Source organism: Staurois parvus, unplaced genomic scaffold (genome assembly GCF_062004578.1).
Source record: "Staurois parvus isolate SC_StPar_1 unplaced genomic scaffold, SC_StPar_1.0 ptg000817l, whole genome shotgun sequence".
Taxonomy (NCBI): Eukaryota; Metazoa; Chordata; class Amphibia; order Anura; family Ranidae; genus Staurois; species Staurois parvus.
Genome location: NW_028318613.1, coordinates 51,177 through 79,139, shown reverse-complemented (window position 1 = coordinate 79,139; position 27,963 = coordinate 51,177). Strand labels below are relative to the sequence as shown.

General features: G+C 46.4%; 1 protein-coding gene and 1 pseudogene across 2 annotated transcripts in view; one reads left to right on the top strand and one right to left on the bottom strand.

The window, feature by feature from the left end:
* AMPD3 (adenosine monophosphate deaminase 3) overlaps positions 1–27,963 on the top strand; it is a 94,103-nt gene that overhangs the window by 46,535 nt on the left and 19,605 nt on the right. For both annotated transcript variants that reach the window (XM_089654943.1, XM_089654942.1), the window contains exons 3-8: positions 3,175–3,391; positions 7,295–7,460; positions 8,277–8,493; positions 17,554–17,683; positions 19,266–19,460; positions 24,476–24,607. In XM_089654943.1, coding sequence (XP_089511069.1) covers positions 3,175–3,391; positions 7,295–7,460; positions 8,277–8,493; positions 17,554–17,683; positions 19,266–19,460; positions 24,476–24,607 — 1,057 coding nt within the window. The remainder of the gene's footprint in view (positions 1–3,174; positions 3,392–7,294; positions 7,461–8,276; positions 8,494–17,553; positions 17,684–19,265; positions 19,461–24,475; positions 24,608–27,963) is intronic.
* LOC149444093 (U2 spliceosomal RNA) lies at positions 21,774–21,942 on the bottom strand (annotated as a pseudogene).

Genomic DNA, 27,963 nt, shown 5'->3' with positions numbered 1-27,963 from the left:
GTAAACAACATGAAAGCATGGATCCATCCTGCCTTGTATCAACGATTCAGGCTGGTGGTGGTGGTGTCATGGTGTGGTGGATCCATCGTGCCTTGTATCAATGGTTCAGGCTGGTGGTGGTGGTGTCATGGTGTGGTGGACCCATCCTGCCTTGTATCAATGGTTCAGGTTGGTGGTGGTGGTGTCATTGTGTGGTGGATCCATCCTGCCTTCTATCAGTGGTTCAGGTTGGTGGTGTCATGGTGTGGTGGATCCATCCTGCCTTGCATCAACGGTTCAGGTTGGTGGTGGTGGTGTCATGGTGTGGTGGATCCATCCTGCCTTGCATCAACGGTTTAGATTGGTGGTGGTGGTGTCATGGTGTGGTGGATCCATCCTGCCTTGTATCAACGGTTCAGGTTGGTGGTGGTGGTGGTGTCATGGTGTGGGGGAGATTTTCTTGGCACTAGCAAGGTGGACCTAATAAAGTGGCAGGTGAGTGTATTTGTTGGCCCAGTTGGATAAAAAAAAATGTTTAATTTTTTTCAGATTCCTATATTTTAGTTTTAGGTTTCGATTTTCCAGGCAAATTCATTATTCATTAAATATCGATAGATGCAACAGAATAAATATAATGCAAAATTCGGCGGCCTCAAATTTTTCAATTGTATTGGACTGTGGAACTGTATTGACAATTACAAATTCAATTTAAATTGCAAATTTACTTGAATCCGAATGATCAAACAAATTTGAAAATTGAATCCATTTCCCCATGGACCTGAACTACTATCGCATCATGTGACGTCATCCGAATGAAACGTATGCATTTGTTGATCTTGTTCAAACTATTTTCGCATCCATTGACATACATTACTATGTCCATTTGGAGATTTGTATTCATCCGAATCTCCGAAAATCAAATTTTCGTCTGAAAGTCATTTTGTAACGAAACGCACATGTCTACCAGCAGGGACGAGGCAAATTTCTATTCATGTATGGGGACAGTGGTTGAACAGAAGTCCATCTACCAATACAACCACCTTGTCAGGTTATCTCCAATCAATCAACATAGTTACGTAGTTACATAGATAGTCTGGCTGAAAAAAGACAAAAGTCCATCCAGTTCAACCATTAAAAAAAAAAGTTATAATCCTACACCCACAGTTGATCCAGAGGAAGGTGAAAAACCCAGCAAAGCACGATCCAATTTGCTCCTGCTGGGGAAAAAAATTCCTTCCTGATCCCCCGAGAGGCAATCGGATATTCCCTGGATCAACTTTACCTATAAATGTTATATCCAGTTATATTCTGTGTATCCAAGAAAGAATCCAGAACTTTCCTACAGCAATCCACTGAGCTGGCCACAACCAACTCTTGAGGGAGTCTATTCCACATTCTCACAGCTCTTACTGTGAAGAAACCTTTCCATATTTGGAGATTAAATGTCTTTTCCTCCAGACGTAAAGAGCGCCCCCTTGTCCTCTGTGATGACCTCAGGGTGAATAACTACACCGAGTTCACTATATAAACCACTGATGTTGACTATGGCCAGCAGCATGGATTAGTCACCCCACCGTCAGAATACAAGGCCTCTGAGAAGAATCTATAGGCTGCCTTAGTTTTGGATAGTATTGGGAAGGATTAGAACCTCTGCCCAGAGCTGGGACAAGGGATGGGCCCAAGGGCGGACTGACCATTTGGGAACTCGGGCACTGCCCGAGAGCCCGGGGTCAGTAGGGGGCCCCATGAGATGCCCCTGGTACCTTTCATAGGCTTTTTTGAGTGTGGGCAAGGACATAGGGGCCCCATGATCCCCTATTGCCCGGGGGCCCCATGAGCTGTCAGTCCGCCCCTGGATGGACGTAAGGGGCAGCTGCCCTGAGCACAATGGTTTGCTGTAGAGATGGGGGCGCCTTCCTTCTGTCACATGGGACAGGAGTCATGACAGTGGCAGTACTTTTGACAACCGAGTGACTTCTTGGCATAGGATCCCCTAAGCTTGCACATCATGAGCTGCCGGGGGAAGGGGGGCCTTGCGCAGTTTGGTATCTTTGCCCTGGGTGCTGGATGGCCTTGTCCCGGCACTCTGCCAGATTTTACTGTTAACCAGGGCTCTTTTAGAGAGATTTCACCACCTTTCCTGTTTGGGTGACTGCCTTACCAGGCAGCAAGTGGGGGAAAGCTGTCCAACAGGAACACAGACAGAAGTAAATGCTTTTTTTTTCTAAGTAGCGGAAGGCTAGAGCCTCTTTCGGCTGTCTGTTTTCCTGTTGCAGATTTTCCTTTACTTCCTGCCTGAAAAAAAAATGGTGTCACTAGAACAGGAAGTGAGAAGAAATCTCTGTAACGAAGCCCCAGATAGCAGCAGAGCCTGACAGGGGTTCTTATGTTTTCCACTCCCTCCGAAGTGAGGAAAAAAGATTTTGGCTTTAAAGGTATAGCAGAGTATATTCTATAGTGTCTTAAATTGTTGGGTTTGCATCAGGGGCGGACTGGCAACTCATGACAACTCAATAGGGGATCATGGGGTCCCTGTGTCCTCGCCCACACCGAAAAAAGCCTATGAAAAAGCCAATGAAAGGTACCAGGGGCGTCTCATGGGGCCCCCTACTGACCCCGGGCCCTCGGTCAGTGCCCGAGTGCTCAGTTGGTCAGTCCGCCCTGGTTTGCATACACTTGCCAAATATTTTAAACTTCATTTATTGGCCATTGTTGTGATTTAAACACCTCTGACACTTCATATAGCCATGCCGGTCTTTACGACCTGCAGCTCTGCAGCTGTACCCACTCCTCAGCCCCCAGTGCCTGAAACACATTGGGATTCCAGCGTTGTGCTATTCAGTGGAGTCTGGTTGGTTGATAGTGAAGGAGCTCACATTCTTAGCCTGGTTTCTGGAAAGAAGAGGACTATGAGAAATTAGGTTGGATAAAGACGCACCAGTTCTGCCTTACTTGGTTCTACAAGCTATTCTATTGATTGATATTATTTTTTCATTTTATGTTAGTTTTTTATTTTATTTAACTTTTTATTTTAGTTCCATTTTATTTTATTTTTTTTATTTTATTTAGTATTTTTTTTTTTTTAGTTTATTATGTTACATTTTTTATATTATTGTAGGCCATCGTTGTGGCCTTCCCTCAGTTAGGGATAATTGTACTCTTAAATCGTGACTTTCTTTTTTTTGGGGGCTTTAGGAAGAAGAGCTTCAAGATCATCAGGTCTCAGTCCCTCCACCTCCAGATGCCATCAGTTGACTGGAAGGCTCCCGCCACCATCTCACCTCTCCCATCACCAGTAACTCCTGTCCAACCTCCTCTGCCCGTCCTACGAGGCCCGATACAGGCTGTTCAGGCTCCCTACGAAGTCCTGGACTTCCAGCGAGTGACCATTAGTGGAGATTATTGTGCTGGGGTAAGGAAGGACACTCATTAATGTTCATCTCTAAGGCTTGAAAAACTCAACATATGTGCATCCACAACTCCAAGCTGTAACTCTTTTCAAGAGATGGGTACTTTTGTAGACTTCAAACAAAAACCAGACATTGTTATTCTTCCCTACTCAAAAAAACCCAAAACATAATATAAAGTGCTGATCCTGGCACCTGGTCCTAGACAGCTTCATGACCAACCACCCATCTATCTGCTCACAGGGGGACATTATTATTATTATTATACAGTATTTATAAAGCGCCAATGGTTCGCTCAGCGCTGTACATTACAAAGCGGGACAGAACATGTGACAGAACAATACCAATACAATGCAAAACATGAGGGGATCTAGGGCCCTCCTCTTTCGAGCTTACAATCTAGGAGGGAGGGGGTGGTGGTACAGGAGGAGATAGCTGTGGGGGATGGAGTGGTAGGAAGAGTGGAGGAGGTCGGCAGGTTAGCAGGGGGTGGGGTTGGCTTCCCTGAAGAGATGGGTTTTCAGGGTGCGCCTAAAGGATAGGAGAGTAGGTGATAATCTGATGGGTTGGGGCAGGGAGTTCCAGAGGATGGGTGACACCCTGGAGAAGTCCTGGAGGCGGGCATGGGAGGAGGAGACCAGGGAACTAGAGAGAAGTCTTGTGAGGAGCGGAGTGTGCGTGCTGGGCGGTACTTGGATATTAGGTCAGTGATGTAGTTTGGGGCAGTATGGTGGACAGCTTTGTACATCAGCGTTAGGATTTTGAATTTGATCCGTTGCGCAATCGGAAGCCAGTGGAGGGATTGGCAGAGGGGGGTGGAGGACACTGAGTGGAGGCCAGTGGAAGGATTGGCAGAGAGGGGTGGAGGCCAGTAGAGGGATTGGCAGAGGGGGGTGGAGGCCAGTGGAGGGATTGGCAGAGGGGGTGGAGGACACTGAGTGGAGGCCAGTGGAAGGATTGGCAGAGGGGGGTGGCGGAGATGGAGCGGTTGGAAAGGTGAATGAGTCTGGCAGCCGTATTCAGGATGGACTGAAGCGGGGATAGCCAGCGGTGAGGCAGGCCAGTAAGGAGGGAGTTGCAGTAATCGAGTCGTGATATGATGAGGGAGTGGATGAGCTGTTTAGTGGTTTCTGGGGTTAGGAACGCACATATTTTGGCGATGTTGCGGAGGTGGAGTCTGCACGAGTTTGTTAAAGATTGGACTTGGGGCTGGAAGGATAGATTGGAGTCGAGAATGACACCAAGTACTCTGGCCTGAGGGGCGGGTTTGATGGTGGCGTTGTTGGATGTGATGGAGAAGTCAATGGGGGGTGGTGTCCAGGCTGGGGGGAAGACAAGAAACTCGGTTTTGGAGAGGTTCAGTTTAAGGACATGGAATAGGGTACATTTCTTTATATGGTGGACTTGCCCTATTGTGTGGAAATTTTGGACCAGACAATACATAATATACAGTATATACTAAATGGTAAAAATTGTGTAAAAAAAAACCCCCCTGCAAAGCCTTAGTACATGGTGGATATGCCCTATTGCATGGAAATCTGGACCAAAGTATACCATGTGATCTATGTTATATGGTTACCATATAAAAACCCAACAAAGTCCTATTAAACTGAAAAGTATACATTTTAGCTTCTAAACCAGGGATCTCTAAATTTTCTAAACAAATGGCCAGTTTACTGTCCTTCAGACTTTGAAGGGGACGAACTCTGGCAAGAGAGAGTAAAAGATACCCTGTAAGCAATACCTCATCATTGGCGTTCATGGGAGCTACAGTACCCCATTACTGGTATCAGGGGAAGGAATAGTGTCCCATCATTGGTGTCACTAAGAGAAATGGTGCCCCATTGTTGGTGTCAGTGGGAGGAATGGTGCCCCATTGTTGGTGTCAGTGGGAGGAATGGTGTCCCATTGTTGGTAACAGGGGAAGGAATAGCGCCCCATCATTGGTGTCAGTGAGAAGAATGGTGCCCCATTGTTGGTGTTGGTGAGAGAAATGGTGGCCCATCATTGTTGTCAGTGGGAGGAATGGTGGCCCATCTTTTATGTCAGTGGCAGGAATTATTCCCCACAGCCCATGAATGGTGCCCTGTATCAATGGGAAAAAAAGTGCCCAAAGGGCAGGATAAAGGCAAGCAAAGGGCTGCAAGAGTGTTTGAAGACCACTGTTCTAATCCATTTGTTCACTGCTGCTAAACAAATAAAAGCCACATTTTGGGAAACAACTTAGAGTCTCCAAAGTAAAAGCCAAGCTATCACAAACCAGGGTCTTTGAAAAAATTACGTTCAGACTTACTGATAAAATGGAGCTATACAAAACAGTTTGGGAACATTAGGTGCTATGTCCCTCCCCCTCCCCTCCGAAACTTTGATAGACACCTACTGATGCTCTAAACCTGTCCAGTAACCAGGAAGTCAAACATTTTCCATCCATGTTCACCTACCCATCCATCCCGCACTATCTCTGTCTTCATCCATCTACATACCTGCTTGCTGACTTGGCCTATGCTTCTATTACATCTCTTCAAGTGGTCCTTTGGGGACCTTTTGCGCATTTTGGCCTAAATTTATGTCGAAATTTGATTTTTAAAATTTTTTTACTGAACATGTTTACTAGCAAAAAGTCCAAAATATTGTTTTTTTTCTCAAAAGTGTCGGTCTTTTTTTTGCTTTTAGTGCAAGAAATAAGAAACGCACAGGTGATCAAATACCACCAAAAGACAAAAAGGACGTAAATGTTTGGATGCAGCGTTGCATGACCGTGCAATTGTCCGTTAAAGTTTACGCAGAGCCGTAATGCAAAAAATGGCCTGGTCATGAAGGGGGGGTAAATCCTCAGGAGTGCAAGTGGTTAAGGCCTTGTGTCCATGCAGCCGCTGCATCCTGTCAGGACCTAGATCACCTGCTGGTGGCACTGTACTTCCCAGAGGGGAACTTTATCATTCCAGTGTCCACCACCTAGCAGCAAGCAAATCCCAGTAATCAGCTCCACATGGTGCTGACTGCTGGGCGGGTATTTAGTCTTTCAGTGTTTTGCTGGCTGCCAGATACTGCTAGCTGTTATTCTGTTCCTGCCCTGTATGCTGTACCCTGTATCCTACTGCCTTGTACCTGCTCCTCTTGTTTCTGATTCCAGTCCTGGTCCCCCCCTTCCTTGTAGCTCCAGTTTTACCCTGTGATCTGTGTTCCTCATTTTGTATATATTGTATTATTTATTTCAGGTACTTATATAGCACCATTACTTTACACAGCCCTTTACATATATATTGTACATTCACATCAGTCCCTAACCCTCAAGGGGTGTACAATCTAAGGTATTATAGTTAGGTTGTTAGGTATTTTGTCACTTGTTTCACTGTTAATAAACTTGCTTAAAGCATTTATAGTATTACTCAGTTTCCTAAGTATAGTCATGCAGATCTGACCATCTCTGCTGCTGATTCCTGACATAACACCGAAGCAAGGTGCAACAGCAGGATGAGTAACTAAATAACCTCCCAGCAGCCAGCACCAGGTGGAGCTGATTACGGGGATCTGCTGGCTCCTGGGAGACACCTGCTGGTGAACACTGAAACTACAACCTTTGACTCTGGGAAGCACAGTGCCACCAGCAGATGAACTAGGTCCTGACACATCTCATTAGACAACAATAGGACTGCCAGTATGGGAATGCACACTGCACCTGTGCATTGTATTCCTCTGCCAGTAAAACATGGCCCTGTGCGGTGCAAGGATTTAATTGTCTCATCTAAACGAGGCCTAATGGTGCAAAAAAAAAAAAAAGGTTTTGACAACTATATTCTTATGCCAGGGTTCCTGCACCGGAAATGAAAGAAGAAGGGGGAAAAAAATAACAAACTGACTTTAAAATATTCCAAGGGAGGTCAAATTGCATTGAATCTCTTTCACAGGTGACAGTTGATGATTATGAGCAAGCTGCCATCAAGCTCGCCAAAGCCCTGCTCATACGAGAAAAATACTCGCGGCTGGCGTACCATCGATTCCCCAGAACCACTGCTCAGTATTTGTGTGCGGCAAACAATGAAACCTGGAAAGAGGAAGACGAGGTGTACCCAGGTAGAGACTTTCTTCTATCTTTATAACGAATAGGAAACCATAAGGCCCTGGTGCCCAACCTGCAGCCCTTTGGCACTTTTTGTGCAGCCCTCAGGGCCCCTGCAGACATTAATCTGTGTTTTCTTATTGCCCTGTTATAGCAGTCATGTAATATTTTTCCAGTTCATGACTGTCTCCTAAAGAATGTCTCTTATCTCCAACAACATGTGATGTGTCATGCCTGCAGCCTCTGACCATCTCCTGTATCATGTCCTCAGTCTCTGACCTTCTCTTATATCATTTCTACAGTCTCTGACCATCTCCTGTATCATATCCTCAATCTCTGACCATCTCCTGTAACATATCCTCAATCTCTGACCATCTCCTGTATCATGTCCTCCGTCTTTGACCATCTCCTGTATCATGTCCTCCGTCTCTGACCATCTCCTGTATCATGTCTTCCATCTCTGACCAACTCCTGTATCATGTCCTCCATCTCTGACCATCTCCAGTATCATGTCCTCCATCTCTGACCATCTCCAGTATCATGTCCTCCATCTCTGACCATCTTCAGTATCATGTCCTCCATCTCTGACCATCTCCAGTATCATGTCCTCCATCTCTGACCTTCTCTTATATCATGTCTGCAGTCTCTGACAATCTTTTGTATCATGTCTTCAGTCTCTGACCATCATCATGTCCCCTTTAAGTGAACTTTCTTTCAGCTTCAGTGATCGCCAACTATGGTGGTCCTAAATGAATAGCGTACATCCCCATCTTGCTGGAGGTTAATTTCCCTCTCTATTTTAACATTTTATGTATCTTTTTTTTTTATAGAGTTCAACCCTCCACCCGGGGACGAGGATCCGTACAGCCTGGAGAACGTCCCGTCAAATCTTCACTACGAGGTGAGAATGAAGGGTGGGATCCCCTACGTCTATGACAACAAAGAGATGGCTGAAGCTAATGAGCCCCGCAGTCTGCCATACCCCGACCTGGAGACCTACACACTGGACCTCAGCCACATCCTGGCGCTCATTGCCGACGGTCCCACGTAAGTTGTGTTAAGTTACGTCTGGCTCAGTACAAAGCTAACACATCAGGATCAAATTATTCTCAAAAAGTGATTTATTTTCAGCTGAAATTTGCAAAATTATTCACAAGACTAAACAAATAAAAAAAACAAAAAAAAAACTGATTAAAAAAACGTTTACTTAAGGTGTTACTAAACCCAAAACAGTACAATCGGTCTGTAGATGCAGTAAAGCGTGCTTGTTATACTCACTGTGGAACCTAAGGGGTTAATCCTCCTCATTGTGTAAAAAAGGCTGTTTGATCCTGTATTCTCTGATCCTCCCCTTCTTCTACTGTCCCCAATCCATCTGTTGATAGTACAGAGCTCTAGGAGTCACTCAGCACATGCTCAGTTTAGTGTTTATGGCTAGAATGTTTTGTTTTTTTTCTTTTGGAGGGGCATGTGATCAGCACAGGGCCAATCAGCGCTGTCCAGACAGAGGACCAGGGGTTATGCAGCCTCATAAGACTGTCAGAGGAGAATGAAAACTCCTCCTACAAGCTTTAACATCTGCTCATCTGGACATTGATAGAAGTCACAAGACTGCTATATACTGCTGATTAGAAAAGGTATTTAGCAGTTTATTTTTGCTAAAATAATTGCATTTCCATGTTCTGTGTATTGTGGGAGATCGGATATAGTGAATGCAGGGTCCGGGGAGACCGGATATAGTGAATGCAGGGTCCGGGGAGACCGGATATAGTGAATGCAGGGTCCAGGGAGACCAGATATAGTGAATGCAGGGTCCAGGGGGAGAGCGGATATAGTGAATGCAGGGTCCGGGGAGAGCGGATATAGTGAATGCAGGGTCCGGGGAGAGCGGAAATAATGAATGCGGGGTCCGGGGAGAGCGGATATAGTGAATGCAGGGTCCAGGGAGAGCAGATATAGTGAATGCAGGGTCCGGGGAGAGCGGATATAGTGAATGCAGGGTTCAGGGAGACCAGATATAGTGAATGCAGGGAACAGGGAGAGCGGATATAATGAATGCAGGGTCCAGGGAGACTAGATATAGTGAATGCAGGGTTCAGGGAGACCAGATATAGTGAGTGCAGGGTCCGGGGAGAGCGGATATAATGAATGCAGGGTCCGGGGAGAGCGGATATAATGAATGCGGGGTCCGGGGAGAGCGGATATAATGAATGCGGGGTCCGGGGAGAGCGGATATAATGAATGCGGGGTCCGGGGAGAGCGGATATAATGAATGCAGGGTCCAAGGAGATCGGATATAGTGAATGCGGGGTCTGGGGAGAGCAGATATAGTAAATGCAGGGTCCAGGGAGATCGGATATAGTGAATGCAGGGTCCGGGGAGAGCGGATATAGTGAATGCAGGGTTCAGGGAGATCGGATATAGTGAATGCAGGGTCCAGGGAGATCGGATATAGTGAATGCAGGGTTCAGGGAGATCGGATATAATGAATGCAGGGTCCAGGGAGACTAGATATAGTGAATGCAGGGTTCAGGGAGACCAGATATAGTGAATGCAGGGTCCAGGGAGAGCGGATATAATGAATGCAGGGTCCAGGGAGAGCGGATATAATGAATGCAGGGTCCAGGGAGACCGGATATAGTGAATGCGGGGTCCAGGGAGGCCGGATATAGTGAATGCAGGGTCCGGGGAGAGCGGATATAGTGAATGCAGGGTCCGGGGAGAGCGGATATAGTGAATGCAGGGTCCGGGGAGACCGGATATAGTGAATGCAGGGTCCGGGGAGAGCGGATATAGTGAATGCAGGGTCCGGGGAGAGCGGATATAGTGAATGCGGGGTCCGGGGAGAGCGGACATAGTGAATGCAGGGTCCGGGGTTTAGTAACACTTTAAGTACATTTTACAATATATACCAAATACAAAAAGAAATAAAACAAGGTTGTAGCCTATTCCATTTTTCTGTTTTCAAATCACAAGAAAAGCAATGGTGGTTTCTGTCACCTGCAAAAAGGTGAGGACTGAAATTTCCTTTAATTAAATGTAGAGCAATACAATAACTTTCAACAACGTTTGCTATATTTTTCCATTTTTGATTTTATTTCAGCTTTTAATTGGTATTTTTTTAATTCAAACTATCAATAAACTGGATTGAAGCTGTCTATTGATCGCCCACTGTTGACTTTACCATTGCCCAAATGTTGGCGGTCGATTGTTTAGTTTCTAATGATTACTTTTAGTAGTGGTGGAATGTGGTTGAAATGGAGTGAAAACTTCCAAGCCAGATGAAAAGCAACATTCACACGGACGGACGCAGGCTTGTTGGGTTGTTTACAAATTTTTACTGCACAGCTCAGGGAGAACCGGCCAAGCAGTAGCTAATAAACTTCTTGGAAGCAACACAGCAGGACAGACTTGGCAGATCTCGTCTCTTGAGTAGAAGTGTAGCCGCAACGCTCAGGTTACCTCATTTGTGTCTGACTTACGAGCCTCCTATACAGGGGTATGGGTGCTGTATGCCTCTGCCAAGTCGGCTCTGTCACAAATATAGTATGCAAATATTCAGACGTCCTCACCCCAGAATTATAGAGAAAATAAAGCCAAAAAAATAGGAATTTCTGGTCTACAGAAGCTACACGGCCCTCTCTTTTGTTGGGGTAAAAGAGAACCTTTTTTGGTTTGTGAAATTTAACGTGCCAACCAGGGGCGGACTAACCATTTGGAAACTCGGGCATTGCCCGAGGGCCCGGGGTCAGTAGGGGGCCCCATGAGATGCCCCTGGTACCTTTTTCATAGGTTTTTTTGAGTTTGGGCAAGGACACAGGGGCCCCATGATCCCATATTGCCCGGGGGCCCCATGAGTTGTCAGTCCGCCCCTGGTGCCAACTTTACATTTATAGACTAAGTCACATGGCCTATAGTAGCTGACGAAACATTCCTCGGGATCAACTGCAGGTTTAGGGATCTAGGGATTAGGGATTAGGGATTTTTTGGTTTTTAATATTATTGTTGGTTGGGCTAGAGATGGACATGCATGTTTTTTTTTTTAATTACCCAACTGGGTAATGTTGTGTGTTGTTGGAGCCTTTTAAAGCGGTAGTAAACCACCACAGGTTTAAGACTTACTTGCACACAGAGCCCTCCAGCTCAACACTTTCACGGCTCCCAAACACTTCCATCTTCACCCGGTCTTCCTCCTGGGTTTGTGGGTTCCAGCTGCAGCAATGGCATGCGCGTGGGAACCTCGGCACGGAGCTCGGAAGGTATGGCGCGGGTATGCCGTTCCTTCAGTGTGCATGCGCAGGTGACGTCACTGGCTGCAACGCGTGTGAATATCTCCTAAACAGTGTAAGTTTAGGAGGCATTCGCTGTACCCAGGGGCGGACTGACCATTCAGACACTCAGGGACTGCCCGAGGGCCCTGATATCTTTTATAGGCTTTTTTGGGAGTGGTTTCAGTGTGGGCGAAGACAGAGGGGCCCCATGATCGCTTATTGTCCGGGGGCCCCATGAGTTGTCAGTCCGTCCCTGGCTGTACCTAAAGGTAAGCCTATAATAAGTTAAAAAGCAGATTTTACTACCACTTTGATGACAGGTCTCCTTTTTAATGTTTACGTTACATTATTTTTGCTCCTGCCCGTTAAGCTTTTGACACAGGCGGTAACTTCTTACTTCAGTTCCATGGTCTCCTCTTCCCTAGTCTAGCCATGATCCATACTATAGTTTTATGGTTTTTCCTTGCCCAAGCTATCCATGATATACACAATTTGTATGTGGATTGGGTATTTTTGGGGGGTATTTTTTGTCTGAACTAGCCATGATCTATACTACAGCTCTGTCTCCTCCTTTTGCCCAAACTAGCCATGATCCATACTACAGTTCCATGGCCTCAGCATGCCCAAGCTAGCTATAATCAACACAATTTCAAGAGCATGTGGATTGGGTATTTTTTGGGAGTACTTTTTGCTCAAGCTGGCCATGATCCATGCTACAGTTCCATGACCTCCACTTGCCCAAGCTAGCCATTACTCATACTATAGTTCATTGGTCTCCTCTTGCTCAAACTAGCCATGATGCATACTACAGTTCCATGGTCTACTTTTGCCCAATCTAGCCATCATCCATACCACATTCCCATGGACTCTTCTTGCCCAAGCTAGCCATGATCCATACTACAGTCCTATGGCCTCCTCTTGCCCAAGCTAGCCATGATCAATACTACAGTTTCATGGCCTCCTCTTGGCCAAGCTAGCAATGATCCATACTACAGTTCCATGGCCTCATCTTGCCCAAGCTAGCCATGATCCATACTACAGTTCCATGGCCTCCTCTTGGCCAAGCTAGCAATGATCTATACTACAGTTTCATGGCCTCATCTTGCCCAAGCTAGCTATAATCCACACAATTTTGAGAAAATGTGGGTTGGCTATATTTTGGGGGTACTTTTTGCCCTAGCTAGACATGATCCATGCTACAGTTTCATGGTCTCTTCTTGCCCAAGCTAGCCATGATCCATGTTACCGTTTTATGGCCTCCTCTTGCCCAAGCTAGCCATAATCCATATTACAGTTCCATGGTCTCCTCTTGCCCAACCTAGCCATGATCCATACTACAGTTCTATGGTCTCCTTTTTGCCCAAGCTAGCCATAACCCTTACTACAGTTCCACGGTCTCCTCTTGCCCAAACTAGCCATGATCCATCCTACAGTTTTATGGTCTCCTCTTGCCCAAACTAGCCATGATCCATCCTACAGTTTTATGGTCTCCTCTTGCTCAAGCTAGCCATGATCCACATGTAGAGAGTACGTGGATTGGGTATTTTTTTTTTTAAAAAGCAGACCAATATTTTTTTCCTAGCAGTCGTCAGTAGTGTCCAGTGACCTCACAGGCCCTCTTTTCCCTCTTCTTCCATCAGTGGAACACAGATCCCAAATGCTATAGAGAGTGGTGTCACTGCAGCAATCTCCTGTGATTCCAAGGTGGTGGAGCCTTGGCACCCTGGGCTGACAGGAAGGTATTGTGAGCATACTTAAACCCAATGAACTGGATTGGTTAGTGCTCGTGTGGTCAGCAGGAGACCGCATCAGAGATGTGGAGAGTGTAGCAACTGCAAGCTGTGTGTGTGGGGGGGTGTTGGCGTGTGTGTGTTTTTTTGTGTGTGTTTTTTTCCATTCTTTGTCTAAATAAATCCAGGTCAGTTGGTCTTTCCTTGTAGCTGGGGTCCAACATACCCCTTAATCTAGCTACTGTTCTTTGCACTCTTTCTGGTCCTAGAATACCCCATATTTCCATATATCCTAAAATAGAAACAGCCCTATAACTTGCTAATTCACCTTCAAAATGGATACCACAGGCAAGCAGAAAACCATCCATTTTACAAGACATTTGTTTTCATCATATCTATATATATTTTCTAGACTTTTTTCACACATTACATCAGTCTCTGTTCCTATAATACTGCCATTGCATACATGCTCTAGGCCAATTTGGTCAAATGTCCAATAATTTGTCAAAATGTTCTAATAAGGAAACTGTCCCACATGGATTCCTAACCACACAAAGATCTCTCCTTCTATTCTTGGTGGACACCAACCAGATCCTTAATGTTGGAGGACTACCATACCAACTAATTATCCCCGATGTGCCCAGGATGATATAGGAAAACACCATGATGATTTTCTAATCTGAGTTCTTAGCTGACGGCCATCATAACGTGTATAATAACAGAAGCACAGAGGAAAATGTCCTGACAAGTTTCTCATAAAACTTTTTTTCGTATGGGAGGAGAATGGCTTGCTCTTGGCCAGGCAGCTGGCTGGGAGCCTGGAACCCTTGATCCACCCCCTGGCACATTATTATGACAGGCTTGAGTAAATTTATTTACCAGGATATCAGGGATCCAGCCTCAGCTGCTTCTGTAGACCGGTTGGTCTGGTTTGGTCTGGAATTGTTTGAATCAGCTATAGACTCCAACGAAGTGGAGGAATGTCAGGTGATCTCATTTTCTCTTGCAATCCTTGGCCTCATAACTAAACAATGATGATATATTATCATATTATCAGGAATGGAGATTAAGTAGCAAAGGAACATATGGGGACTGTAAGAGTATATTTTGTGAAATGGAAATTTTATACAGTATTCCACCAGAGAAGCCAATGCTGCTCAAAGTCAAATTAAGTGCCAAGAAAATGATAGGCAAAGTTGAGTATAATTTGAGTTCATAAAATAGGCTAACTCTGCTACCATCAGACTTCGGTTTTGGGTGGGCACCACCAGGTTTTTATATTTCTTGAATGGTCCAACAGTGAGATTTTCAGTGTTTCCACTCCTATAAGGCAGAACAATACTGTAGATAGCAGACCCACAGGGCAATAGTTATATAGGTGCTACATTCCTAATTTCTCAAATTGGAAAAGAAAAGGGGGAATCAGGGGCGGACTGACCATTTGGAAACTCGGGCACTGCCCAAGGGCCCGGGGTCAGTAGGGGGCCCCATGAGATGCCACTGGTACCTTTTTCATAGGCTTTTTTGAGTTTGGGCAAGGACACAGGGGCCCCATGATCCCCTATTGCCCGGGGGGCCCCATGAGTTGTCAGTCCGCCCCTGGGGGGAATTATATGAACTTTCAGGTACCATATGTGAAACTCACAAATCACAATTTTGTTCAAATACAGCTTAGTATAACAATTATTTAAACACATATAACACCAACACTGTTCTGCTCATGAAAACCTGTATTGTGATCCTGTACTACGTAAATCGCCATAAATCGATAATGATGAGGACCATATATTTGTCAAACACTAGGTCCATACGCAATGCGGGATCCTTTGGGTTGTCCACATCAACTCACGGCCTATTAGGCTCAATGTTTTTTGCATCCGACAGTGATACCTCCTCAGGCTGTGAAGCACAACAAGCCTAATAGGCCATGAATTGATGTGGACAACACGCTGCATAACCCCTGGCCCTCTGTCTGGACAGTGCTGATTAGCCCTGTGCTGATCAAATGCACAAAAAAAAACTCTTTAGCAATACACACTAAGCTGAGTGTGTGCAGCTTGCCCCCAAGGCTCTGTTCTATCAGCAGATGGATTGGGGACAGTAAAAGAAGGGAAGGATCAGAGAAGACAGGATCAAACAGCCTTTTTACACAATGTGGAGGATTAACCCCTTAGGTTCCACAATGAGTATAACAAGCATGCTTTACTGCATCTACAGATTGATTTCACTGTTGTGGGTTTAGCAACACTTTAATTATATGGACTTTTTACAACAGTGAGGGTAGATGATGTAGGGTGTGTGCTAATCAGGTCAGCCGGTCAATTCCTTCCTGTGTCGTAACCTAAAGTCTTTCCTGGAAATAAGGGAGAAGTAATGGAGAAGCTTTTTGGACAGCCATCTGGACACTGACATAAAGCTGCGTAGAAAATATGGAAAGCTTTTGAAATTCTGCAAAAATAGGTTAATGCTAGTACCTAGGGGAGCTGGAATTTATAAAAAAAAGGTGAACAGAGGTGAACTTATCCTTTAATTTGGCTGAACCAATAACTCTTGCTATTGTAAGATGAGGGGTGGGAGCAAGAGGCACGTCTTTCTGATTCTACGCCTTGGGGGACATCTCTGTCCTAATCATGGAGCAAGCCTATGCTGAATGTGCTGCTTGCCCGGCCTCAGGTGTAGCCAATGCCAGGACACGGTCATTGTTGAGCCCTAACCTTCACACTTACCCCCTAAGCATAAATTCCCTTTGCAAGCCAAAATTCTCCCCAAAGAAAAATTCCCCCTCTTCCAGTAAAAATCTCCCTCCTGGCTCAAATCCTCTCCCCCACAAATCTCCTCTCCTAGCACAAATCCTCTACCCCTCAAATTTCCTTTCTGAGCATAAGTCCTCTCCCCAGCTCCAAATCCCCCTCTCTCAGCACAAATCCCCCCAAAATCACTTCTCCTAGCCAGGGGCGGACTGATAACTCATGGGGCCCCCGGGCAATAGAGGATCATGGGGCCTCTGTGTCGTCGCTCACACTCAAACCATACCCAAAAAAGCCTATGAAAGGTACCAGGGGCATCTCATGGGGCCCCCTACTGACCCCAGGCAATAGAGGATCATGGGGCACCTGTGTCCTCGCCCACACTTCAACCATACCCAAACAAGCCTATGAAAGGTACCAGGGGCTTCTCATGGGGCCCCCTACTGACCCCAGGCAGTAGAGGATCATGGGGCACCTGTGTCCTCGCACACACTCAAACCATACCCAAAAAAGCCTATGAAAGGTACCAGGGGCATCTTATGGGGCCCCCTACTGACTCCTCCACAGCCTGACTGTCCCTGGACCGCCCCTTTCATACGTAGCACTACCTCCTTAGGAGTCGCTAAGTTTTTGGGTCCCCCTACAGTCCTGCACAGCCAGGCAACACACATCTTCTTCCTCCACGCTTGCTCATGGAGACAGTAACCGGTCCTAACTCTAGGTTCACACCAGGGGCGGACTGACAACTCATGGGGCACCCCAGGCAATAGAGGATTATGGGGCCCCTGTGTCCTCACCCACACTCAAACCATACCCAAAAAAGCCTATGAAAGGTACCAGGGGCATCTCATGGGGCCCCCTACTGACCCCGGGCCCTCGGGCAGTGCCCAAGTGCCCGAATGGTCAGTTCGCCCTTGCTCCTAGCACTAATCCTCCCCCTAAAATTTCCCCTCTTAGCACAGATCCCCTCCAATCATCTCTACTAGCACAAATTCCCCCCCACACCAAAAAAAAAAATCCCCCTTCCTATCAGAAATCCACCCTCCTAGTACAAGTCCTCCCCTCCAAATCACCCCTTCTAGCACAAATCCCCATTGGACCCAGGGCAGTTGTCCCTCCTGCCCACCCCTTGTCCTGCCCTAGGTGTGGCAGTCATTGCCACTTGTGAAGGAGGGGTCTAGTCATCTGAAAGAGAATCTGAGAGAGAATGAGTTCCTTAGTGTATGAGGTGCTTCAGACCTGTTACATCCCAGCTCTGATTGTTGTAATAACGTTTTTCTGATAACTTGGTCCAATCCAAGTCAACACTATACAAAAATGTTCTTTTATCTGATGTTTGATGAAATTGTCTCCCTACAGAAAGACCTACTGCCACCGCAGGCTGAACTTCCTGGGCTCCAAGTTTCAACTCCATGAGATGTTGAACGAAATGTCAGAACTGAAAGAGCTGAAAAGTGTGCCCCACCGCGATTTTTATAACGTCAGGAAGGTAGGTATCCTGTGCAGGGGCTTAACTAAATTCCTTGGGGGCCAAGCCAGTGTCTTTTAAGGGGGTCACTTCAAGCAAATCAATTATTCACAGTAATCTTTATAAATAGGGCCTTAGTGTATGAAGAAGTATATGCAGCCAGAAGAGTTGCCGTAGATAAGCAGAAGGGTGTTGTGATGGAGGACCATTGTCTGGTTTTGTAGAAAGATCCCGACTATATCTGTAGTTAGTCACATCTTGGTTAGAACTAAAGCAAAGCTGCCTAAACATTTTTATGGGGCTAGTTAATGACCAAGCCTCCAAATGACCAGAGAAAGATCTTTATTATTATTATTATTACTACACAGGATTTATATGGCGCCAACAGTTTGCTCAGCGCTTTACAATATAACGGGAGACAATACAGTAACAATACAGTTCAATACAAGAGGGACAGGAGGGCCCTGATCCTGGGAGCTTACAATCTAGGAGGGAGGGGCTAGTGGTACAAAAGGTAGTAACTGTGGGGGATGGACTGGTAGGAGGAGTAGAAGATTCCATTATTAGCTGAGGGCAGGATAGGCTTCCCTGAAGAGATAGGTTTTCAGAGATCGCCTAAAAGTGAGCAGAGTAGGCAATAGTCTGATAAATTGGGGTAGAGAGTTCCAGAGGATGGGGTAAGCTCTGGAGAAGTCCTGGAGATGAGCGTGGGAGGAGGAGACAAGGGAGCTACAGAGTAGGAGGTCTTGAGAGGAGGGGAGAGTACAGTTTGGGTGATATTTGGAGACAAGATCGGTGATGTAATTTGGGGCAGAGTTATAAATGGCTTTATACGATATTGTTAGTGTTTTGACTTTTATCCATTGGGCAACGGGAAGCCAGTGGAGGGATTGGCAGAGAGGGGTGGAGGACACTGAGTGGAGGCCAGTGGAGGGATTGGCAGAGAGGGGTGGAGGACACTGAGTGGAGACCAGTGGAGGGATTGGCAGAGAGGGGTGGCAGATACAGAACGGTTAGTAAGGTGGGTGAGTCTGGCAGCAGCATTCATGATAGACTGAAAAGGGGATAGCTTGCGATGAGGTTGGCCAATGAGGAGGGAGTTACAATAGTCAAGGCGAGATATAACAAGGGAGTGAATAAGTTGCTTAGTGGTTTCCGAGGTTAGGAATGGTCATATCTTTGAGATGTCGCGGAGGTGAAGTCTACAAGATTTGGACAGTGATTGGATTTGGGGCTGAAAGGACAGATGGGAGTCTAGGGTTAAACATTTAGGTTTGCATTGGATGGCCTTGCGTGTTTATGCCTATGGAGGAGGAAGGGGTTAAAAGTTAGAGATCTGTCTCAAACAAACAAAAGTCGTTGTTTGAATGCCATTGTGATAGACTTTTCCCACGTTGGCTTGGTCCTAGAACATCAGCCAGGTCATGGAAGAGCCTACAAACGTTATCTAGTCGGAAACATAAATGGCTGGCAAATATTCTCCAATAAACTGTATTTAGTCACCTTCAATCTTTCCCAATGTTCTGTAAGTAGTCACCTTCAATGTTCTTCAATGTTCTGTATGTAGTCACCTTCAATGACCCTCTAGCTTTGTCTAACATAGGTGGACACTCATATCCATGCTGCAGCCTGTATGAACCAGAAGCATCTCCTGCGCTTCATCAAACACACATATCGCACAGAGTCAGACCGGGTGGTGGCTGAGAAGAATGGGCAGAAGATGACCCTGAAGGAGCTATTTGATAGCCTTCACATGGATCCATATGACCTCACTGTTGACTCTCTGGATGTGCATGCGGTAAGACATGATTTTTTTTTACTCCCTTAAAAGCAATGCAACAACCATAAAAGAGCAAGCCAATGTGACCATAAGTGCACGGAGTCTACAGTTCTTGTGCTCTAGTCCTGAACAGGGGCAGACTGACAACTCATGGAGCCCCCGGGCAATAGGGGATCATGGGGCCCCTGTGTCCTTGCCCAAACTCTAAAAAGCCTATGTAAAAAGTACCAGGGGCATGTCATGGGGCCCCCTACTGACCCCGGGCCCTCAGGCGGTGCCCGAGTTTCCAAATGGTCAGTCCACCCCTGGTCCTGAAGTGTGGGAACAAGTCGTGTCCCAAGTAGGAGTTGTATTTATAGAGACGTCTGTTTCTTTTCCTTCTACAGAAAACATTCTTCCTACTGACAGTTTCCTGTGAACAGTGTTTTGGCGTTTTGAAGTTCCGCCGTCTCTCGTATTATAGCTTATGTTATCTGGCAATTGTACACATTCGTATTTTATGTCATAAAATGAAGCCGAATGTTAAATCCACCAACCATAGAACTGCATGTGACGGCATAACCTGGTCTTCTACAGGATCAGTAAATCAAACATAGAGGATAACCTGTGTTATTTTTGTAATGCTCACCCCCAAAAGGGCCTGCTGATTTGGCACGGGTTCCTTTCCCCACTAGTACAGCGGCAGCCAGGCACACGGCAACATTCACACTTATTTATTTCAGGTACTTATATAGCACCGACAATTTACGCAGCGCTTTACATATATATTGTACATTCACATCAGTCCCCAACCCTCAAGGGGCGTACAATCTAAGGTCCCTAACTCACATTCATACATACATATACTAGGGACAATTTAGACAGGAGCCAATTAACCTACCAGCATGTCTTTTGGAGTGTGGGAGGAAACCGGAGTACCCGGAGCAAACCCACGCAGGCACAGGGAGAACATGCAAACTCCAGGCGGGTAGTGCCGTGGTCGGGATTAGAACCAGCGTCCCGAGTACTGCCAGGCGGAAGTGGTAACCATTTAGCCACTGTGCTGCCTGGCTCAATAAACAGTCTAGGGGTTGCCTTCTTGATATTTATTGCTAACACAGCAAACTCTGTACTCCTGCGCTGGGCTAAGGTAACAGAGGCTAAGGTAACAGAGGCTAAGGTACTCATCAGAGGCTAAGGTAACAATTCAGATATCCTGGAATATGCACTCCTTGCTGCCCTCAATGGACCGGGGTACTCCAAAGTCACTAGATATAAAAGAAAGCAAAAAGTGGGCGCACCGGCCTAGTGCAATATCGTAAAAAGTATTTATAAAAAGGATAAAAAGTACTCACAATGGACATAAAAAAACAAAGGCACATCACAATAAACAGTAGTGTCCAATCCATACAGCATCTATGTCCAAAACAAAGGAACCCTGGACTTCCAACTTCTAACGCGTTTCGAGGACTCAGCCTCTTCCTCAGGGCACTGAGCCCTCTTTTTGTTTTCTTTTCTATCTAGTGATATTTATTGCTGAACAAACTTGGACAGGACACTAGGAATTGTGAAATACTCCAGAAAACACTAAGCAGTAATCAGAAGGGACTCTTCATTCTGCAGCTACTTCTTAGAACCGTTCCTTTAATAATAGCCCGGGAAATGGACTTCACTGGGACATCATAAGCAAAGTCACAGGCCAGGCAAGCCTTAGGATTAGTGCACAAGGACCAATATAAGCAACATTGACCAAGATCCTTCACTCAGGTCTGTACTCACAAGGTCCTTGAGTACTTGGATGCCTCCTTCCAGTATCAGACAGACACATCCGTAGTGAACTCTCCAGACCGGATCCTAGGTGATGTCCCCTTGTTTGACTTCATGAACCCCCCCTGCTTTGGCATAGCTGGGACCTTGATGAGCTCAGGTAAACTTCAGCTGGACTGCTTGGGAGGGCAGTAGCCCTTCAGGTTGGGAACTTATCCTCCTGGACAAGACAGACTGCTCCAGGTCCCATAATATTTATGCCCTCCACAGCCACCTATTGGGCACACCTCCCCAGGGATTGGCTGAGACTCCATAAATATTCAGGCTACTCCTTTGACTTGTTCCACTCCTATGTTCTGGAGCCTTTCAGAAGCTAAGAAGAAGCAATCAAGCCTGCAGCCTGTAAGACTTTGATCAGTCCAAAACAATTAGCAAATGCATATAACTGCGTACAGCCATTAACTTCTATAGACGGCAGGGGCAAGGCTCAAACATGGTCCACCTAGCCAAAAGGGCTGGCGGACCCCTCTCCTTATGGTCAGCCTAAGCCAACCAACGAGTACTTGGTGAGGGTCTCTCCCAAAGAAAGACAAGAAGGAACCTGATGGCCATGCATCCCCCTATACTTTAGGGTAGGCCCAGGACCCACACCCTCCATCCAGTAAAAGAAATGCAAACAAAAGCACAAAGTGACAAACGTGACTGATAAGAACAGATACTACACTTGATCTTAGCCAAAAGGCCAAGAAGCAAAGCAAACTGTATACAGCTGTTTCGGGATTTTTGGTCATCATCAGTGCAGGGTACGGAAACTATGGCTCCTATGGAGTAGGGCTTGAGCCCTAATCAAAGAATAATCATACTAGGGATGGACCAATATATTGGCCACCGAAAATTATCGGCCAAAAAGAGGGTTAGCGGCATTTTGTCGATAGAAAAAAAAGTCCCATGGACTTCAATGCAAAAATCGCATCCCATTGGCTTCAACACAAAAACCCTGCCTAGTGACTTCAGTGCAGAATTGCATCCCATAGACTTCAATGCAAAAATCCCCCTAGTGCAGGGGTGGGCAAACTGCGGCTCTCCAGCTGTTGTGGAACTACATTTCCCATGAGGCATTGTAAAGACCGGAAGTTACAAGCATGACTCCTATGACTTGCAGAGGCATGATGGAACTTGTAGTCCTGCAACAGCTGGAGAGCCGCAGTTTGCCCACCCCTACCCTAGTGGTTTCAATGCAAAATCGTGTCCCATAGACTTCAATGCAAAAACGACCCCTTAGTGATTTCAATGCAAAATCGTGTCCATTAGACTTCTATGCAAAATCGTGTCCCATAGACTTCAATGCAAAAATGCCCCTTTAGTGATTTCAATGCAAAAGCGCATCCCATAGACTTCCAATGCAAAAGCGTGTCCCATAGACTTCAATGCAAAAGCGTGTCCCATAGACTTCAATGCAAAAAGCACCCCCCCCCCTAGTAACTTCAATGCAAAAAAGCCAGCCACATTAATTACATTAAAAAAAACTAAATCATACAGGTTATGATTAGAAGGAAATAAGGGATCAAAGAGCCCTCCAACCAAATTAGTGCGTAGCACAGTAAAGCTTTCTATATTCGCGTGTCTCATTCCATCACATCTCTAAAAAATGAGAGAATGCCAGGCAGATCATTCATTTATAACCCATCAGCCAAATGCACATCCACATCCGCTGGTGTATAGCCCAATGGTATGGAGCAGGGGCGGACTGACCATTTGGGCACTCGGGCACTGTCCGAGGGCCCGGGGTCAGTAGGGGGCCCCATGAGATGCCCCTAGTACCATAGGCTTTTTGGGTATGGTTTGAGTGTGGATGAGGACACAGAGGCCCCATGATCCCCTATGAGGACACAGAGGCCCCATGATCCCCTATGAGGACACAGAGGCCCCATGATCCCCTATGAGGACACAGAGGCCCCATGATCCCCTATTGCCCAGGGGCCCCATGAGTTGTCAGTTCGCCGCTGGTATGGAGCCATTTATTCCAAACTGCATACAGCTGTTACAGATTTTTAGGGCCGATTCACACTCCATGCATTTCAGTTGCTTTTTCTTCTGCATCCAAAATGCACAGAAAGTAGATTATATTGCTGTCAATGTCATAGTTCACATCAGTGCTCGCAGTTCCAGTGCGTTCCAGTTACAGAAAAAAAAGTAGAACATGCTGCATATTTCCTGCAGAGAACTGCACTGGAACATGGTAGAATGCATCAAAAATGCACCAAAAACACACATGTCCCTCTTTAACCCCTTCACGCTGGCGCCTTCCGGCCCTTTAAGGGTTCCAGATGTCGGGAGGTGGGGCGGGGTTTAGGGTCATGTGACCGCCGTGATGCGCCGTCACGGCGGTCACATGATCGGGAAAGGTCCTGATCGAAAGAGGAGATCGGGACCTTTCCGTGAGTACCGGACATGTGTGCTGGGAGCGCGCAGGGCGCGCGCTCTTGGCACATATGTTCTTTTTTAATTGCACGCAAATGTGCGGCCGCTTGGCGTCTAGGCCCAGACGCCAGGAGGCCGCACATTTGTGTGCGGCCGGCGTGAAGAGGTTAAATTGAAGAAGAAGAGGGGAAAAAAATGAACCGGAATGCATCAAAAACGCTCCAGAACACGTCAAAAACGCGCATGCAGAAACGCATCCGGATCGGAACATATCTGGACTGCATTTCTATGGTTTGGACCGGACCATAGACACCATCAGTGCACTGTGTGAATATATTATGTGTATACGCAGGGGCGGACTGACCATTTGGAAACTCGGGCACTGCCCGAGGGCCCGGTGTCATTAGGGGGCCCCATGAGATGCCCCTGGTACCTTTTTCATAGGCTTTTTTGAGTTTGGGCAAGGACACAGGGGCCCCATGATCCCCTATTGCCCGGGGGCCCCATGAGTTGTCAGTCCGCCCCTGATCCGGAACATATCTGGACTGTGTTTCTATGGTGTGGACCGGACCATAGACACCATCAGTGCACTGTGTGAATATATTATGTGTATATGCAGGGGCGGACTGACCATTTGGAAACACGGGCACTGCCCGAGGGCCCGGGGTCAGTAAGGGGCCCCATGAGATGCCCCTGGTACCTTTTTCATAGGTTTTTTTGAGTTTGGGCAAGGACACAGGGGCCCCATGATCCCCTATTGCCCGGGGGCCCCATGAGCTGTCAGTCCGCCCCTGTGTATATGATTCGAAGCATCTTGATCAAGACATCATTTTAAAAGACCACAAATTCGGGTTTTTTCTTTGCAGGGACGACAGACATTTCATCGTTTTGACAAGTTCAACGCCAAATACAACCCCGTGGGAGCCAGCGAGCTGCGTGATTTGTATCTGAAGACGGAGAACTATATCGACGGGGAGTATTTCGCCCGTATTATCAAGGTAAGAATACGAGAGGGAGCTTGCGTCCAACAATAATGAGGTCTTCTAAGTTTTGCAAGGTACTGTTACATTTTGTAGGACAGACATCTTTCAAAAATCACACACACACACATTATAACTATCCTTTTTATTTTAGATTTAGGTTACTAAAAACTTTCAGGTGAAACAAAACATACACCGGTCTGCCATAACAATATGGGCATCCACCATAGTCAAGTCATGGACTCCACTAGACCTCTGAAGGTATTCTGTGGTATCTGGCACCAAGCCATCAGTAGCAGAGCCTTTAAGTCCTGTAAGTTGAGAGGTGGGGCCTCCATGGATCAGACTTGTTTTTCCAACACATCCTACAGGATTCTTGATTGGATTGAGATCTGGAGAATTTGATGGCCAAGTCAAAAACTAGAACTTCTTGTTGTGTTCCTCAAACCATTCTTGGATTTATCAGACCAGGCCAGCTTCTTCCATTGCTCCATGGGGTGTATTTACCACAAGGCAAACAAGGCATTTGCCTAGGGTGGCATTTTTCAGGTGGGCAGCACCACTCCCTGGAAGAAGGGACAGAAGAAGGAACACACACAGAATGGGGACCAGGTGGGATCTGAGAAAGGTTGCGGGCTGCTTGACAGTATATGCAGAGCCTGACTCATTCTATGGGATGTCTGGAGCTGTGAAGGTGAGTGTCATTCTCTCTCTTGCTGGGGGGAGGTTGGGGGTGAAGTGGCCGGTGTATGGAGGGTGGTGGTAGTGGAAGGCTCTCTCAGGTTGGGGGGTGGTTTTGGTTGGTGTCAGGTTCTCTCCACAGGGGGGCGGCTGATTTTTGTGTTGCCTAGGGCAGCACAAAACCTAAAAACACCGCTGCACATGCCCATTGTAGGTGCCTTTGGCTGTGGACATGGGTCAGCATGGGCACCCTGACTGGTCTGCGGCTACACAGCCCCATACACAACAACCTGAGATGCTTTCTATGTTCTGACACCTTTCTATCAGAACCAGCATGAACTTTTTCAGCAATCTGAGCTCCAGTAGCTCTTCTGTTGGATCGGACTACACGGGCCAGCCTTCGCCAACCACATGCATCAATGAGCCTTGGCCACCCGTTAACCTGCAGTTGGTTCCTCGGTTCTGCTTCCTTGGACCAGTTTTTGGTCGGTCCTAATCACTGCAGACTGGGAGCATCCAACAAGAGCTGCAGTTTTGGAGTTGCTCTGACCCAGTCACCATTACAATTTGGCCCTTGTCAGAGTCGCTCAAATCCTTATGCTTGCCCATTTTTTCTGCTTTCAACACATTAATTTCTGGACAGCATGTTCACTCGCTGCCTGATATTTTCCAGATGCCTTTGTAACAAGATAATCAATGTTATTCACTTTACCTGTCAATGGTCGTAAAGTTATGGCTGAGCGGTATGTGGTCCTGAAGTAGCCGATAGTCACATATATGTCCTTATTGAGATGCTGGTATTCAGATGGTCCATTAGTTACTGACGCGTTTTATGATGTTATCTGCTTCTTCAGAGAATCCCCTTTTAGACTTGAATATCAAAGAATGTACAGCTTGTCTGGTATTGGTAACGAATAAATATAAATGTATATATGTAGCGCTACTCCCTTAGGAGTCGCAAAAGTTTGGGTCCTCCTAAAGTCCTGCATAGCCAGGAAACACACATTTTTCCACAAGGACTTGCATCCAGGAGACAGGTACCAGTCCTAGGCCTTATTTTTTGGGGATTGTATTAGGGGAATTGAACTTGGATGTGGTAAGGGGTGTGTGGGATGCCCAAAGGGAACAGCAACTGAGGACAATCCTCCTGGAACTATGTACAAGTCTCTTTAAAAAAAGGTCCTCTTCTTGGAGAGCTAGCCAGCCTCTCCTGGTGTACCGCCCCGATACTCCTCTAGTTGCACTGGGTGAATCCCTGGGCAGGGGATCTGGGGCCTGTCACTTTAAATGTAAGACAGTCCCGGGTAGAAAGCTAATCCAGTTTCCCACCAGAGTGCTCCTTCTCCTCTCTGGCCCAGGAGGTACAAGTCTACTCACTCAGTCCTCTGCCTATGAGGTGATGGGTTGGGGGCTGCTCTCAGGCCTTTTGTTGGGTCGCTCCTTCCTGGCTTCATAGGTGGTTCTTGCTCTAGGGGCCGGTGAGGTTCTCAGCTTTCCTCCTTTCCAGCACCACTGCCTGCAGGTGAGCCCCTTCCCATCTGGGCCCCCTCCCAGGCTCCTGCTCTGCAGCCTTCATTCCATCTTCCACCCAAACTCACCCTGCTACTGAGCAGGCTTCACCACTCTTAGGGTTGTCCTGACCCCATGTCAGGCCTTCTGCTTGAGGATTGGCCAGGGTCCCTTGAGAGTGCAGACCAGCCACTCCTCACTCCCGCCAACTGCTTCTAGAATCTTCTCCAAAATTCTAGATCAGGGGAAGTTCCAGAGAGCTGGTCTGCAGTGCCTCTCAGCCCTCATTGAAATTTGACCCCCTGTTACACCTGGGCTGCTGCTCATCCCTACTGTCAACGGGGCTCTAGCTCCCCCTAGCTATCTAAGAGGGTGCTACATGTAATAAGATTGTATATTTATGTGGTACCGCCATGCTTTTGTGGTTATGTAACCTCATCCATCCTCCATCATACCGTGCTTTTATTACTGATGCAGTTATGAGTGCCTCCCATCACCACTGTACATACAAAGCTCTCCACTGTTCCCCTTCCCTCCTCAATTGTCCTGCTTGTTAATTTGATATATTGACCTATTTATATAAATGCACTTAATTAAGGGGTGGCCTTAAAAAAAAAAAATAATTGAAGAGCTATATATCTGGCGAAACTCCACATACATTTGTTTTGTGCAAACGGGAACGATAGAAAAATGTTCGACTCTTTTGTATCGGGGTCAAAAGTTTTCATTCATCCCAAATAGAGTGAATCGGGGAAAAAGTGCTTTATGGCCACTAGATGGAGCTGATGATGATTATGTATTTCTTCTGATCACCAGCTCCATCTGGGGGCCATAATGCAGTATTTTTCTGATTTCACTTTGTTCTATATGAATAAAAAAAAAAAAACATTCAACCTGCAGAGAAAACAGCAGTGAACATGCAGAACAGGGTGTATTTATTAATAATAAAAAAAAAATTGCTTATGTCCAGTGAAACTGCATGTTCACGGCTATTTTCTCAGCAGGTCAAATGTTTGTCATCCATACAGAACAAAGTGAGATCGTAAAAATGCTGCATTATGGCCACTAGATGGAGCTGATGATCATAAGAAATAGATAATGATCATCAGCTCCATCTAGTGGCCATAATGCACTATTTTCCAATTCACCCTATTTGGAATAAATGAAAGACATTTGACCTGAGG